Below are 17,898 nucleotides of genomic sequence, written 5' to 3' on the forward strand. Positions count from 1 at the left end.
GACTTTACTCAATATTTCCACTATACTCAGGGTTTGCTTTTGCTGTTCTGTTCATTAGCTAAGTATTTGACCAATTGTTCCTTCCAGCAGTGAAGTCACCAGTTACGGGAATAGAGGTGGCAAATGTAATTAACATATGTCGAGGAGGTCCCAAAGCACAGGCTCTGCCCCTTGCCCCATTCCAGCCTGGGGCAGCACAGGGCTGAGACAGCCTGTGTGCATGTGTGCGTTCAGCAGACAGGACCAGGTTTGAAATGTGGTGAGGAAGTACACGCGGACGCATCCATGTTTATCTGCTTAGGCAAGTCCAACTTATAGCTAAGTTCACCTATTCAACACTGAAGGTGCATCAATGTATGCAAGCATCCAAAGAGGGGGGATATCAAGAGGATGGAGCCCGGCTCTTCTCAGTGGTGCTGAGCAATAGGGCAAGAAGCAACAGGCAGAAACTGATGCTCAGGGAATTCCACCTGAACATGAGGAAGTACTTCTTTAATGTGCACCGGAACAGACTGCCCAGAGAGGTAGTGGAGTCTCTCTCACTGGAGACTTTCAGGAACTGTCTGGACGCATTTCCTGTGCCATGTGCTCCAGGATGGCCCTGCTTGGGCAGGAAGGTGGTCCCTTCCAGCCTGACCTATTCCGTGATTCCGTGCGGGTGCCGCTCCGGCCCCGCTCCCCCGCACCCCGTACCCCGCACGTCGCATCCGCCTCCCTGCACCGCCGCGGGGGGCGCGCGCTCCCCAGCCCCGCCCCGGCCCCGCCCCCGAGGAGCGCGCGGGCGCGCAGAGAGGCGGAAGCGGCGGGTGCGGCAATGGCGGCGGCGGGCGCGGGGCAGCAGTGGGTGCTCGTGGAGATGGTCCAGGCCTTTTACGAGGTGCGACGCCGAGCGGGGTCGGCCTGAGCGCGGTGTGAGAGGGGCGTGAGCGGGGTGTGGGGCGCAGGGAGCGAGGAGGAGACGCCGGGGCTGATTCCCCAAGCGCGGTGGGCGCTGGGTCCGGAGCCGGGAGCGGGTCAACCCCGCGCCTGTCGGGCTGCGCTCCCGGAGCCTGAGCGGCCTGTGAGCACCGCGCCTGTGTGGGGGAAAGCGACACACGTCCTGTTACGTTTATAAAGCGACATTTAGGCGCTTACAGAGCGTTCAGCCTTAAGGTTCGCGGTGTTTTTCTGAGCACGGGGGTTAGGGTTTGTAACTTTAAAATGGTGTTCGTAAAGGAAGAAACATCATTTAGATGTTTAGGCTTGAGTTCCCTCCTGGAGGGAATCAGCAGTGTTTTTTTGTACCCAGACTTCGTTCAGTGATGATAAGAAGGATGTGCTAATGATAGGCGGTGTTCTTGTCTCCCTTCCTCTGGCAAAGGGTGGTAACTTTTTAAGAATTTGTGCAAGGATTTGCAGTCCAAGTATAGAAGTAGCTAATATAGCTTAACTAATGAAGCAGGTAGGACACTCTAGTGCACTGAATTCAGTACAATTTTAGGCACTGAAAAGCACAGGGACCTCTGTGTTAGTATAGTATGTATTCTTTACATGTTACTGTGTATCTATGTATTCTTAATATGTTTGGTAAACTAAAAATTATTCTACAAAAGGTAGATTTGTTATTTGCAGTTTGATATGGCATGAGATTCCCCCTGGTTTTAAAAACTTGTGTTCAGTTTCCTTTAATTTCTGAATAGGTGGTATGTTCAACTTTCTTTGTTGGCAGGTCAGGTCACACCAGAAAATGTTGATGTGTGGAGTCTCTTTCCCTGACTTGAGAGGGAGTGTAATGTGTTCACTTGTGTGCACTTCAAGTCTTTTAAAGTAGACAGGAGCCTTTCTGAAATGGAATAACTAAATTCGTCATTAATACTAAGTGTCCAGTGCTGATGCCATAACTCCACATGTTCTTCAAACTAGCTGTGCTGTCAGAGGAAATGAGCTTTCCTTCCTCCAAGCACCCAAAGAGGCTAACTTTAACTGGGATCAGCTCTGTGTTCTCATTTGCTTTATACATTCCCAAACAGTGTGTCCTCTTAAATGACCGAAGGACAAAACTACTTGTGGTGACTCAGTTGGTTTATACCTGATTGAAGTACCTGTGCAACTGACAGAAGTTGGCTATGAGGAAAGACTTATCTTTCTTGAAAATAATAGTAGCTGTTGCTGCTGCTGGAATCTAAGTTAGAAGAATGGAGGGTTGGAGTGACTGTGTATAGATGACACAGACCTTCAGGCTCTCAGGATACTTCTGCTTGTTTTGAAAGCATTCTGCCTTCACAGGTAATGACTGGTGCAACCTGTATGACTTAACTGCCATCACTCTCAATATTTAAATTATGTGCATGTTTGGAACTGAAATAAAGTATTAGTGTGCTTTGTTTATGAACCACAGACTAAATCCATTCAAACTCAAGTTTTAATAGCTATGAGTTGTAGCTACAAAGCAGTCAACTTTCATATAATTACATTTTTTACTGATTTAGAAATACATATCAGCTGATGATCAGCCTTGGAGTTTTTTTCTGAGTGGGACAAAACTGTTGGATTGTGTCACACTGCTTCAAATAGAATTCTGTGTAGACTTGTTTCTGTGTTTTTATTTTCAGGCCCCTGCTTACCATCTCATTTTAGAAGGAATTCTAATTCTATGGATAATCAGACTTCTTTTCTCCAAGACATATAAGCTTCAAGAACGATCTGATCTAACACTTAAGGTATGATGGAAAAAGATTTTTCTGCAGAGAAACTGTTGATAACTATTGATATATTTGGCTGTTGAACCCCTGCTGCATTACAAATGGTGCTGTTTTTTTCTTGGAATTTTGAAGGGTGAGCTTACTTTAGGTTCAGAAAGTGCTTAGTGCTTAAATGCTTCGGTTTATACTTTTCGAGTAGCGCTGTGTTTGAGAGTCTGAGAAATGAGAAAGAGCTGATGTGACAGTGCCTTCTAACCTCTGAAAAGCTGGCATTGCCTCTACTCAACGGATGGCTTTATTTTAGAAATGGAAGCTATGCTAAAAACACCCCAGCAAGCAAAATGAATTGTAAGAATGTAGAGGGTAGGAAAATGATCAGTGTGTGTATATATGGTGTCTGTGAGTAATAACTCTGAGACTTTACGGTAGGTTCCTCAAAACTTCGTAGTTCAGCAGCAGTTTTCTTCCTTGGGAATGTATTTGTCTAATAAAAAGAACATACAGAGGAGGAGTGAACACAAATGGAGCTCCAGTGCAGTGAAACATGTAGTGTTCAGATCATCTAGGAAGATATGTTGCAGCTTTACAGTGTTCTCTGAATGTCAATCAAGAAACTAGTGTAGTTCATTTAGTAAGAGTTTTCCTGCATCAGATGGTTTTGATCTCTGCTACTTTGAAGGATAATTTGTTTTTCTTTTAAATGTTCATTCTCTCTTCTAGAAGATGGTGGGAAAAGGCTCTTTGCATCTGTTGCATAATTGGTGACCTGAAAAAGCTGAACACTACATTTTCCTTTCAAAGTTGGATTTCACTCAGGTGTCTCAATGTGCATCTTGGATGTTGCCATCCAACTGCACGTTGTCGTATTCATTTGTCACAGACCATTTTGCGGAAATTGAGGTATTTAGAAAGTGCTTAGACAAACCTCTAACAGTGATATGTGGGGAAGAAAATTCTTCTGTGTTTTCTCACCTGGGGGCAATGAAGACTTCAGAGATTACACATGTGACTGGTCTGCTAAAGTTCAGTGGAAGCAGGAGCTTGGAAAGGGATCAGAAGAGGGAAAAGCATTTGGAAATGGTTTATGCTTAAATAACCCTCTGTTTGCAGGATGACAGTTTTAAAGTTCACTGACAGAACAGCAGTTAACAGGCTTTCTGAAAAACAGAAGCATGCAAAAACTTTATTGCTGTGATTCTTCTGATGAGATTTATACAAACTTTACTGAGGTTAAAGGGTGAAAAGGAATGTGAATGCTAGAAAAAATCCAAAGTGAGCAAGAATTGCATTTCATATAGACTAGATACATTGATTTGCATTGGAAGGTACAGAAGAAAAAAATTGAGGAGTGCTGTGAGCTATGTTGCAGGAGAGGGTTTGACTTGAGGTGTTAAAACACCTCTAGCTTTTTGTTACCTTTATCTTGATGTGAAAAAACGGCATGGGGGAATTCTCTCAGTTCTGATGGTTTGTTCAGGTTGGCTAACCATGAATGAGGTGCAGGTTAGTGTAACTGGCTTTCCTGTTGACTGCTGCAGTTGAAAGTAGTGTTTTCCATTGGAGAACTGTATTTGGAAGGGAATGTCTTGTCTACAGATAGTTTATTGGAAGTAAACCTAAAAGCAGCAGTGAAGTCAGAGTGTGAATATCTCTTCTACAGCTGGAGGAGGTAAAACAAACTGTTACATCAGAGGCATTGAGTGATGGTTTTTCTACAAGGTAGATAATTGCTGTGAAAAGAGTTCATTTACTTTCTGTAGGGGAATAGCTGTGGAGAACACAGAGACATTCCTCCTCCTTAGTCATCACTAAAAGTCCACAGACAACTGACACTAGTCTGGGTTACAGGTTAACTCCAGTAGGCAGCTTAACACTGCACAGCTGCTCACACAGGAAAGGAAGAGTAAAACCAAGAAACCTTGTGAGTAAATAAAAAAATATTTAATAAGCAATGGAAAAGTGGACGAGAGGAACAAGACAAGTGATGTGAAAGTGGTCATTCAACACCTCCTGTGAATGGACCAGTACCAGCAAGTTCCCAGGGAAAACATGTCTGTCTTCTCTAAACCCCTTCTTCTCCCTTTTATTTCTGTGTGACATCATATGGTATGAAATACATGTTTGGTTAGTTCAGGTCTTGTGCCTGATTTGTGTCCCCTCTCTGTCTCTAGGGTATCCACAAGTCTATTTCTGTGGGGACAGTGTGAAACAGAAGGCTGTAGCACTGTGCAGACTGTCCAGCAAATGCTACAACTTTAGTGTGTTACCAGCATTGTTTTGGTCACAGATGTAAAACACATGCATGTTTTACAAACATACGAGCTGCTACAAAGAAAGTTACCATCACCACAGCCAGAGCCTGTACAGTCTTTCATAAAATGTGGGACCCCACGCAGCCAGGCTTGTGTGTGTGTGTGTGTGTGTGTGTGTGTGTGTGTGTGTTGAGCTACGTGCAGTAACGTGCCAGCAAGGAGACTGCTCATTTGCCTTCTGACTTGTTCTAGTTTGAGTTGTGCTGTGGTGTCCAGTCTTCACCACACCAGAAAGCCACTAGATATGGGCCAGCTCAGGTGGTTAGAGCTTACACTACCTTATGCCAGCTTCTCATGTGGTGGTACTTGAAGCTTCTCTGTGAATTGTTGTTGAGGATGCTGACAGAGCAGAGCTGGTTCTGTGTAATAAATGTTAATGAAGAATACCACTATTGCACAGCCATCTTAATGTGATCTGTTGGAACACGTCTGTCCTGGGGAACCAGAAGCAGATGATACATTGTGCAACCTAGTGCACTTAGGAGTCACACTTCTAAAAAAGTGAAGAAATCCACTGTGAAGGTGGCTTCTGGGTCCAGTCAAATGTGTAGCAAGAGTACTACGAAATTCAGTGTAGAAATCAGCTTCCAACTGATTGACTGTCATCATTTGATAGCAGTGTTTGTATGTATTCCTACTGATTCAAAATAACAAGATCTCCCAAATAAGTAACTAAAAAGGTGGAGTACATCTCTGACACTGTCAGTTCCTGGCATTGTGGGAAGCATAAATAAGTCTATGACCAGGCAGGATCCTGGACATAGATGGATATGGGCTTTTCATGCAAAGTAAAACCTACAGAGGAGCAAAGTGACAATGAGGACTGAAACAGGCTGTGGGAATTTGCACGGCATCGTCTAACCATGCATGAAAGGAAGGTGCTGTACAGGAGTTGAGGTCAGCAGTGACAAGGTTGAGTGCCTGTGGGCCAGAATCAGGGGCAAGGCCAACAAGGCTGACACCCTTGTGGGTGTCTGTTACAGACCACCCAACCAGGATGATGAAGGGGATGAATTATTCTACAAGCAGCTGGCAGATGTCTCAAAATCTCCAGCCCTTGTTCTTGTGGGTGACTTTAACCTGCCAGATATCTGCTGGGAGCTTCATACTGCAGAGAAGAGGCAGTCAAGGAGGTTCCTGGAGTGTATAGAGGACAATTTCCCTCATCAACTGGTAAATGAGCCTACCAGGGGGAAGGCCCTGCTAGACCTACTATTTACAAACAGAGAGGGGCTGGTAGATGATGTAGTGGTTGGAGGCCGCCTGGGGCATAGTGACCATGAAATAATAGAATTTTCAGTCCTCAGGGATGTAAGGAGAGTCACCATTAAAACCTCTACCTTGGACTTTCGGAGAGCAGATTTTGGCCTATTCAAAGAACTGATTCAGAGCATACCCTGGGAAACAACCCTTAAAGGTAAGGGGGTCCAGGAGGGATGGACATGTTTTAAGAGGGAGATTTTGAATGCACAGCAACAGGCTGTCCCAGTGTGCCGAAAGGCCAGCCGGAGGGGAAGACAGCCAGCTTGGTTAAATAGGGAGATTCTGCAAGAAATCAGGGATAAAAAGAAAGTTTACAGACTATGGAAAAAAGGGCTGGCTACTTATGAAGAATTTACAGATAGAGCTAGGTCATGCAGGAAAAAAATTAGGGAAAGAAAAGTGGAATTTGAAGTAAATTTGGCTATTTCAGTTAGGGATAACAAAAAGTCCTTTTATAAATACATTAATAACAAAAAGAGGGGCAAGGAAAACCTCCATTCTCTGTTGGACTTGGAGGGAAATATAGTTAAGGAAGATGAGGAGAAGGCTGAGGTACTTAACACCTACTTTGCCTCAGTTTTCACCAGTAAGACAGGTGGCCCTCAAGACAACTGGCCTCTGGAGCTGGTAGACAGGGAGAGGGAGCTGAATACCCCTCCTGTATTCCAGGAGGAAATAGTGACCGACTTACTGAGCCAGCTGGATCCTAACAAGTCTATGGGACCAGATGGGATCCATCCCAGGGTGATGAAGGAGCTGGCAGAAGAGCTTGCCAAACCGCTCTCCATCATCTTCCAACAGTCCTGGCTCTCTGGGGAGGTCCCAGATGATTGGAGGTTGGCGAATGTCACCCCAATCCACAAAAAGGGCTGCAAGCAGGACCCTGGCAACTACAGGCCTGTCAGCCTGACCTCTGTGCCTGGCAGGGTTATGGAGCAGTTCATCCTGAGTGCAATCACACAGCACCTTCAGGGTGGACAAGGGATTAGACCCAGCCAGCATGGGTTTAGGAGGGGCAGGTCCTGTCTGACCAACCTGATCTCTTTCTACGATCAGGTGACCCACCTGGTGGATGAGGGGAAGGCTGTGGATGTGGTCTATCTGGACTTCAGCAAGGCCTTTGATACTGTCTCCCATAATATACTCCTGAAAAAGCTGGTAGCCCATGGCTTAGACAAGTGTAGCCTCTCCTGGATTAAGAGCTGGCTGGAGGGTCGGGCCCAGAGAGTGCTGGTGAACGGAGCTGCATCCAGCTGGCGGCCAGTCACCAGTGGTGTTCCCCAGGGGTCTGTGTTGGGTCCAGTCCTGTTTAACATCTTTATTGATGATTTAGATGAGGGGATTGAGTCCATCATCAGCAAATTTGCTGATGACACCAAGTTGGGAGGGAGTGTCGACCTGCTGGAAGGCAGGAGGGCTCTGCAGAGGGATCTGGATAGACTTGAGAGATGGGCTGATTCCAATGGGATGAAGTTCAACAAGGCCAAGTGCCGGGTCCTGCACTTTGGCCACAACAACCCCCTGCAGCGCTACAGGCTGGGCACAGAGTGGCTGGAGAGCAGCCAGGCAGAAAAGGACCTTGGAGTACTAATTGACAGGAAGCTCAACATGAGTCAACAGTGTGCCCAGGTGGCCAAGAAGGCCAATGGGATCCTGTCCTGTATGAAAAATAGCGTGGCCAGCAGGACCAGGGAAGTGATCCTTCCCCTGTACTCTGCATTGGTGAGGCCACACCTTGAGTACTGTGTTCAGTTCTGGGCCCCTCAGTTCAGAAAGGATATTGAGATGCTGGAGCAGGTCCAGAGAAGAGCAACAAGGCTGGTGAAGGGACTGGAGCACAAGTCCTATGGGGAGAGGCTGAGGGAGCTGGGGTTGTTTAGCCTGGAGAAGAGGAGGCTCAGAGGTGACCTCATCACTGTCTATAACTACCTGAAGGGAAGTTATAGCCAGGTGGGGGCTGGTCTCTTCTCCCAGGCACTCAGCAATAGAACAAGGGGGCATGGGCTTAAGCTCTGCCAGGGGAAATTTAAGTTGGATATCAGAAAAAAATTTTTTACAGAGAGAGTAATCAGGCATTGGAATGGGCTGCCCGGAGAGGTGGTGGATTCACCATCCCTAGAGATCTTTAAATGCAGATTGGACGTGGCGCTGGGTGCCATGATCTAGTAAATGAGCTAGAGTTGGACCAAGGGTTGGACTCGATGATCTTGGAGGTCTTTTCCAACCCAATCGATTCTATGATTCTATGATTTTACTCTGCAGTAGGGATACTGAACTTTTCTCTCAAAATCTCTGAAGTTCTACTAGTAGTCACATCTTACCATTTGTAAATGGGAGGAATAGTTGTTTTCTTTGCTTTTAGAATTCCTACTGCTGTAGTCACATGGGAAGTGTTTTATTTGAGTGTTACTAGTCAGGAGGGGGGAAATTCCTGTTGGAGGTGAATGTTTAATGCAAGGCTGAAAAATACGTAGACAACAGCTCTGTCTTGCAGGAACAGCATTCACAGACTAATCAGATGTTGTTCTACATAGAAGAGCAGGTGTAGTTAGTTCTTGTAAAGGTTTTCAGTGATTTTAAACCAAGACTCCCTGTGTAGGTAAAATTTCTCTTGTATTTCAGCATAATTTGAAAGAGAGAAATTTCTAGCTAGTATGGGCATTATTTGTGCTAGTTTATGCTGTGATGATATGTGAGTCTATAAATACTGTTAAACTGAAGACCTGGGTTTTGAGGATTAATAAATAAAAATATTATTAATCTTTAGATATTAAGACAGATGTGTGTATGGTATTGTATGAACAAAATTCCTACCCCTTCTTAAGAAGGAGGGTCACAAGGCAACTTTTTTAATAATTTGGGTTGAATGTGTTTACACCCAAGTATTTTTCTTACCCAAAAATTTAAAAAGTAAACCCCACAACCAATAAAATACAACCAACCCAATACCATTTTGTATGTATGTGTGGGCATCTCTATGTATTTAGATAGGTGTATTTAAAATGTTTTTATGCATATACACAAATGTATGCAAGATTCTATTATGTATAGGATTCAGTTTCAGAGAACCAGAAACTCCAGAGTCCAAGGGGTAGTTGGGCTGGAAAAGTCATGCCTGGGACACCAACATTTCTGCTCAACACACTTTCTGATCTGAGACACCCATGGAAGTGGGGACTTCAGCCTTAGCACAAAACTTTGATTAGAAGTTTGAGTTAGGGTTCAGAGAGCCAGAAAGCCTAAAGCTAAATGTATGAAAAAGTTCATATATTATAATTTATAAAAGAAATTATAAAATAAATGCTTGCAAACATATATTTTAGTGTTTATATTAGCTGTAACATATATATATGTTTTATAATGTTATTTATAGTCTATTTGTTGCTTATATAAATTAAAAACTATTATAAAAGAGAAAGAGGAAGAGTGAGAGATGAGTTCACTTTTATTACAGTCCAAGAGACTGGAAATAAAAAGTTTTGAGTTCATTGTTTTTATCAGGTGGATATTTTCAGTGCAGTGGTCTAAAGAGAAATAAGTAAATCAATTATATATTGAGGATGTTACAGTGTGAATTAAAAATCTAGTTTCTGTATATGTTTGAAGATTAAAGTTTTTCTGATTAATAGTGGTGTGACATTTGGCCTGTTTAGGAGGTAGAAGATGAAAGTGCTCTGATGTGGGGTCACTACATGAAAGTCTGTATCTACTTTGTCTTTTTGGTCAGAGGGAGATGTTTGTGTTTGCCCTAAATAGTCATCAGACTAGTGTGTGGAGATGCTTTGGTGAATGGAAGGAGTTTGGACTGTGCTGTCTGCAGTGGATGGCTGGTTGGGATTGAAATTTGTACTCATTTTTGTCATCAATACCTCCAATCCCCCACCATAGTAAAGGAACTTCTATCACAGAAGCTTTCAGTAAACTACTGTCTGTGCTAAGTACTTGTGAAAACAGAAGACATAAGATGAAAACATGCAAATAGTTGTCTTTTATGTTCCTATGTCCATCAAAAAGGAAAATGCTGTGTAATGGATGTGGTGGTAAAATGTGGGCTAGAATTAATGAAATGGTGTTATTTGAAATGAGGATTAGACTTGTGTATGTTCTAAGTTGTGTTAAGAGGAAAATCAGGATATTGCCACATCTCATCTGTGATGTGTCCCCTGTGCTGTTAGTTTGTCTGCAGCAAACATTCTCAAGGGAAGAGTAGAAACTTCTTGAACTTCGTATGAATGGGGGAAAGAAGTGGTAATAAGGAATTACTCCTTATCTTTAGATTCTCAGTTGCACCTGGTCTATGCTAATTTATTGTAGTTATAGTGTTCATCTATAAATACTACTGTTCTTACTACTAGACTTCATGGCAAAGATATTTTAATTGAACTTGTGCTTCAGTTACTCAGCTGTTTGATATTTTGCACACTTAGTTCGAAAAAATAGACTTCAATGAAAAATAAAAGCACGTGATTACACAGCTTTGATTCTGCCTTCTTTGAAGAAAGGTGATGTTATGTTGCCTTCTCTGCCTTTGAACTATTTTGTATAAAAGCTGTTCAAATGTTCTCTGTATTCAGATTTTGAACAGAAGAAACACCGTCTTCCCGAGTCCTTCCCTTGTAAGGCATTTGATGTCATCTAATGCTTTTCTTATTTATCCTTCCATAACTGACAGGCTGCAACACTTTTCAGTGTGTTTATTCTGCTGCCTAATTAAAATGAAAAAAACCCCAACACCCTCCCAAAAAAGCACCCCAAACAAAACAAAAAAACCAGCAAACCCCCCAAACCCTGGGCCCCCCAAAACCACAGAACAGAAAAAACCCCAGCCACGAACCCATGCTCTAAAATGAATGAAGAACTGTTTACATCAAGGATTTGGGACCTTTTGACAATGACTACTGTACGGACTGCTGTAGGAGCAGAGTGAAGGCAGCATGAGCACATATCCTGCCTTATGATTGTCAGAAGTCTGTTTGAAATCTTGCGGAAAGGTATAAGATACTGCTGGGGAATTTTAAGTCGGACTATAGTTTCCCATTAGCATCAGCCAGTCTAGGCTGGAGTTGAGACTGCTTTGTTGTGGGTTCTAGTTTAGCTGTACATCCCATCCATCTTTTGCTGAGTTATTTTTCACTTGGATCTGAATAAGGTTTTTGTCTGATTTTGTAACTGCCTCTGCTAATACATGGAACAGGAATGTGTGACGGAGAGAGGACTCTGCTGTAGCAGCTGCTGACTTGTAGTGCTGTGGGTCAGCAGACTTAAGTGTAAAATTATGTCTTCAATTTTTTTCCCCCTCACCAGATAATGATGTGGTATAGAAATGCACACTAATGTTGTGAGACAAGGATGGAATTAGCTCTGTCTGCCTTTGGCTGTGGTTGTGGTTCTGCTCTGAGATTAATCTGAATTTGGGTACTCATTTTTGCACAATTTGGATACTGTGTTGCATGTTAATCTTTTTAGGGTGTGTCATCATCTAAGTTGCTCTCATAGGGTTTTTGTTGTATTTACTGAGTCATATCAAACCTGAGGGTTTCTAATAGAATGCAGTAATAAATAGTAGTCAATAGTATTTATGCACTGTCTAATTTATCATTGTTCTTTTCTCTGGTGCTTAGTTACCTGCTGGCATTTTTTAAATTGAAGCATTAAAATCTGCTATTTGACATACTATGAATGGCACTAGTACAGGGTAAAATAATAAACCCCCTCAACTTTATTGTTTTCCTTAATATGTGAAACAGCATTTCATCACATATATAACTGTGTGGAAGGCTCCAGCTGGAGTCTATCCAATGATGGGCAGAGAAACTAAACATCTTTTCTGACGTAAATGTAGCCACTTCAAAATATTGACTATATTGAGTTCTCTTACACACATTACACACATTAATGGCAATTTATTTCTTTAAAATGTATGCCCCATGGGTTAAATTTCAGTAATAAACTAACATGAAAATGTTAAATAAAAAGATAATTAAAGTACTTCTGCAGAATATTAAAAACGCTAGTGACTGTGCTCACGTAAAAAGGATCTCAAATGCAAGGCTCTTGAAATTTGCATTCGTGTTCAGAAATCAGCCTTTGTGGACTTCCTGGGATATTAATTAATACTCTGGAAATATCTGGAAACAAAGTTACTTATTAGCTTCCCAAAAGGAAAGTGACAAAAATGCAGGAAACTAATTGTATTGTTAAATATAATTTCCTTTTTTTTTTTTAATATCTTAGTTTGGTTTTGTACTTCAAAAGCTTTGAAAAGTATATTTGGAAAAAGATAGGGAAAAATATTGCTGTGGTGTTTTTAAAAATAAGTTGCAGAATTTAATATTTTGTTATTGGAATAAGCAACTTTGCATAAGCAGCCTTTTTGAAATCCAGAAATACAGAGTCATTGTAGTCATACCATTTGAAGTTAGTGTGTTATCCACAGGTTATCAGGTGTGTATTGCTGTACTAGTAAATAATCCTCTGTGAAAGTTCTGCTCTCATGGTATGAACGATGGTTTTGGTGCGTTACCTGAGTGGTGGCTAATTTATGGGGAACTAGTCTAATGCACTTGTTCTGCTGGTCCACTGTATGTCCTTCAGAAAAATCGTATAACCAAGTCTTTTCCAAGTAGTCTAAAAGCACTTTGAAAGTTACTGTACACTCAGTGTTCCTCTATGGGTAGCTGTGGGATCGGTGCTTTGATAGTCGTTACCTTTGCTTGAGCATTTGGCAGGTTTTGTCCAGTGTATCCTGCTCACATACTTGTTACTTTGCTAAGTATTTTAATGCCACTGTTGTTGAAACAGCACTGTTGAAGACTTGAGAATGTAAAGTGAGGTGATTTATAGTCAGTTTTTATGTAACTTGTATTCAATTACATAAACTGTAGAGGAGGATTTTATAATTAACATATTGAAATTCATTAAAATTTGACAGGAACACCATGTTAGTATCTCATCTCTTTATTATCCTATAAAATCCTTAGTTCACAGGCGCAACTGGTCTGTTTCTTTATATCTTCTTCCTTTTCAAGAATTCAGAGCCCCCCATTTGAACATCCTGAGATAATAGCAATTCTAAATGTCTCAGAAAGGTGATAGGTACTAGCATACATAATTTCTAATGCAATTGTTATCAAATGTTTATTATTGTACAGTGTATTTTCTAGGGGAATTCTCTTTTTCAACAGTTATTTCTATTCCCCTGATCAGGAAAAAGAAGAGTTGATTGAAGAATGGCAGCCAGAGCCGCTTGTACCTCCTGTGCCAAAAGATCACCCAGCTCTCAATTACAACATTGTTTCAGGGTAAATGTAACCAAAATAATTTATTTATTTTTTAAAAACCTCAAATACTTGATGTCCATATTTTTAAGCAAAATTGCTTACAAAGCATTTTCATATCCTTAAAACTTTTCATAAATGAATTGCTTTTTTATACAGCACATCTGAATTTGCCACTGAAGAGATGGTCTTGGTTTTGAAACATTATGAAGACTGTCTTACTAAGAACAACTTTCTTATTTTATGTATTTTCATTAATTCTTTTTTTCAGTATTAGGGGTTGGAATTAATATTGTATCTTTGCCTCCACTGAGTCTGTATTGTTTGGTAGTAATTTGTTTCATTTTTTCTGAATGTGTGGACTTGGACCTCCAAAAGTGGTTTACCGCCTTCTTGTTTCTCATTTAAGAAGAAACTGCTTCTGTGTCTAGCCATTTGGCACGTCATGAAAAGCTGTTCCTCTATGGACAATCAGAATTGGAGATGCTGGATGGTAATACTGTTTTGTGAGGAGTTTATGGCTCAGCATTAGTTTGTTGCATGTTACAAGGCATTTAAAATGTGTACTGACATAGGCAAGACTCACAGTATTTCAGAAATTGTTTTGACATTTCTTCTCACAAGTTCCAGGTTTATATGTTAGTAACTTTTACCATAATATGATTTATTGTACCGTAATATCCACTTTAATATCCTTCCAGAAACACTAATAGTTTGAAATAATTTAGTGACAGAGTACCATTATTTGCTGTCACAGTGAGGTCCATTTTGATAGTTCTGCCACCACAAAAAAGTCTGCCGTAGAAAAGGAGTGTCTGTTTTAATCAACTGTGATGTGAACAGTCCTTCTGTTATTATTCAGAATTTGGAAACAGGCAGTACTGTGGAGTTAGTGTTTGATGTTTAAAAAGAAACTGAACAAATGTATCTTTTAGAGTGATTCAGAAAATGTTTAATTATGTAGAACTTTCCAGTGCTTACATCTAGGAAATACATTGTGACAAAATGTTAATATCTTGTGGCTGTTAAACTTAATACTGGCTGTGGGGAAAACTTGACATTTGTCGTGTATTTCCACTGCGAAGTGACTGCTTTCCCTCAAGTTGCTTAACAGCTATGGAACTGTAACTTTGAGTATGAGCTTAGCCCATGTATCAGAATTAATACAGAAAGAAAAATGTCTACATCCTGATTTTAGAGTGACTCTGTTCATGCTGTTGAGGTAGTCTGTTTTTCAGTGATTTGCATGTCTTAATGTCTATTGTGAATGCTGATTTACAGAAATCCTAATAATAAACTGGTTTGGGTTGTAAGAGATCTTTAAAGATCCTCTCATTCCAACCCTCTTGTCGTAGGTAGGGACACCTTCCACTAGACCAGGTTGCGTGTTGCTTCTAGGAATGAGTCATCCACAGCTTCTCCGAGCAACCCCTTCCAGAGCCTTACCAGGTCACTAATCTTAGTAATACTGCATATTTATAGTATATGTGGATAGGGTTTATAAAAGCTCATAACCATTTTGAAAACAACAAATACTTCAAAAAATTTGACCCACTGTGTGTGGGAGGCAGACTTCCTCCTCCCTCCATATGCAATGCTGTCTGTGCCCTGTGTTAATATGCTCCTTCCTTCTGAACACTTGCATAATCCCAGGGAAGCTGCCAAATGATAAGCAAAGCCAAAAATGCAGAGACTTGTCCAAACAGAAAAAGTGATCCATCTTGAATCAATGGTGAAGAAGTTACCCTTGACAGTCAAGATATTAGTTACTTCTTGTAGTAGCCTTTCTGTGAACTAGCCTATGCAAGACAACTTAGTCGTACAAGAACTTACTCAGAAAATGTAAATCTATTTCCTAAAGCAGTACATCTCCAAAATTTTAATACTGATTTTTGTTATGCTTTAAAATAAGTCACATCATGGTGGCTTCTTTATTGTCTTCAAGTGATTTTTGAATACATGCAACATTTAAGCAACAGGTCCAAGAACAGTTGGCATGCTTTCAGTTCTTAAAAAGACAGTTCCTGAAGGATTTGCTTGCAAGCTTTTTGAATATAGCTTGAAATTCTGTTTATTACCTAATGAACAGTGTTATGCTACAGGAAGGGAGATACATGAAAAGATAAAGAAATTAAGTGTTTCAGTGTTCTCCTTTTGCGAAGACTAATTATTTTTGACATTGCAAGGCAGGTTTTATGATGCTGTCAGCATCCGTGTTTTGTTTATAATTATTCACGGAAATAAGCTTTTCCTTTAGTGTTTTCTGCCTAATCAGGAGTGTTCCTTTAGAAGGTTTGGGTAAAATTCTGGTAACAAAGTGTGGCTCTGTTTTCATGAGGGCTGCAGCTTTGTAAGGGCCAAGTTGTTGGTGAACATTAGTGTGTGTTTTAGGTTTGAGAGGTGGAGCTGTGGCGGAAATTGTTGTGAATTTACCAGATTTGATAATATGCTGGGACTATACAGAATCTCATGATAGTGCCAAAATACATAAGTATACATGTGTGTGTCTGTGTGTGTGTGTGTGTGTGTGTGTGTGTGTGTGTGTGTGTGTATATATGTCTGTTTGTGCTTGTGAACCTACGTAGTTGTTTCGTTTAATCGGACATCCAGAGTTTGGTACAGCTCCTTGATCACCTAGACAGATGAACAGATTCAGGTGTGTTTTTACTGTCAGTCAGTTCCCCAAGACACTTTGCTGCACATTTCTATAATACTGCTGCTGTGCAGAAGATGCTCTGCATTGATAGCTCCTTTGTGGGGGCAGGTTCAGCATTCAAAAGATGCTCGGCACATACACTGTGTTAGCAGAAAACTTTCCAAATCTGTTCTGTAAGTTTTTGCCATTGCTTAGGTGAAGCAACCAATGGGCTTAATTTTTTAAAGAGAACAGATATAAAACAAAATAATGGAGTTTTTTGAAGGAAATTTGAAGCAGTTCGGTGTTTTTCCTAATATGCAGTGAATAGTTTGTACTTAAGTTTATTTGCTTTGTACACCAAATGTACCCATTGACATTGTCAGCCACCAGATTTGGAGCAGCTGTGCACAGACATTTAACATTTGAGGAGCCCTGTTTAATTTTGATAGAGAAAATTGCTTAGTGCTAATTTCCACCTGTGAAAAGCTTGTTAGAACTGTTGTATCTGAGGAATAGTATAGGATCTCAACTGTAATATTTGGTGCTGCACACAGAAATGGGCAGACATAAGGTTTTATGTTTAACATGGATTTGGGACTTCTCAACACTCTGAGCCATTAATGGAAACTTTTGAATTTGTTGTATTTGTAAGTGTCTGTGTATGTGTATAATTTGTAAAACAAGCTTGCTTATAGAATGAAGCATACAGACATGATGCTTGTGATTAGAGGTAATAACTATTTCTTCAATTTTTAACAGCTTTATCTAAATCATACATTTTTAGGACAGAAAATTTCTCTGCCCTTTGCTTCATATATATTGTGCTCATGCTCATTTGCTAATAATGTGTGTTTTCACACTTTGTGTTTCCTGTGTTTACTGCTCAAACAGAATTAGAGGCTTGAGGTGATAGCTAATACAACACTATTGTCTACTTATAGCTACTACCTATATTTCAGTAGCCCTGTGAGTACAAGATTGGTATTGTGAGTTTGCTTTATGACAAAAACATTGGTTTTAAATTCACTTTTCTCATGGAAGTGAGAGCAATGAAATTTCCTTTTTATTTGTAGGATTCCTTCCTGCAAATACGTATCACTTGGATTTTAAAGAAAAAGCTTTATCTCCTCTGGAGTCAACTTCCTATTGGTTGCATTTTCAACAAGGAATTATTAAATATCTCAGATACATATTAGCAGTTTCTTTATTAAATTGCAGGAATAGTGTTTTTGCTGAGTACAGTAGTGTATTTGTGACTTGACACTAATATTGATTGACAGCTGCAAAGGAAGAAGTTGAAGAAGAGACTTGAAAAATCTGTGTGCCTGATGTTATTGAAAAACAAAACTGTGCTGTTTGACTGTTTATAGAAACAGTAGCTGTTCATTCATAACGACAGGTCTTTAATTCTTTTTCAGCCCTCCCACCCATATAATCACTGTTAATGGCAAGGAATGTGTAAACTTTGCATCATTTAACTTTCTTGGACTTTTGGATAATGAAAAGGTTAAGGTGAGGTCTTCCAATTACTGTATTTGTGTGATTATTCCTCCTTTACTTTGTGTGTTATCTTGACATAAAGAATAACTTCAGCAAGGACGAACTTCATCAAGAACATACAAAGGAAGATTATAAACCTTGTAATTTTGTGCTGTTAAAGTTTTTATTTTTTGCTGAAGTCTAATCTTGGTGCACTTTCTGCATACTAGCTGATTATCAAGTTAAAG

At 40.6% G+C, this 17,898-nt stretch overlaps 1 protein-coding gene across 1 annotated transcript in view; it reads left to right on the forward strand.

Annotated features, from left to right (window-relative positions):
- The first annotated feature begins 790 nt into the window (after positions 1–790).
- The window catches only part of SPTLC1 (serine palmitoyltransferase long chain base subunit 1), a 36,110-nt gene continuing 19,002 nt past the window's right edge, over positions 791–17,898 (forward strand). The window contains exons 1-4 of the mRNA XM_071580040.1: positions 791–877; positions 2,592–2,699; positions 13,463–13,557; positions 17,590–17,683. Coding sequence (XP_071436141.1) covers positions 815–877; positions 2,592–2,699; positions 13,463–13,557; positions 17,590–17,683 — 360 coding nt within the window. The 5' untranslated portion in view covers positions 791–814. The remainder of the gene's footprint in view (positions 878–2,591; positions 2,700–13,462; positions 13,558–17,589; positions 17,684–17,898) is intronic.

This window comes from Pithys albifrons, chromosome Z (genome assembly GCF_047495875.1).
Source record: "Pithys albifrons albifrons isolate INPA30051 chromosome Z, PitAlb_v1, whole genome shotgun sequence".
In the NCBI taxonomy this organism is placed as follows: Eukaryota; Metazoa; Chordata; class Aves; order Passeriformes; family Thamnophilidae; genus Pithys; species Pithys albifrons.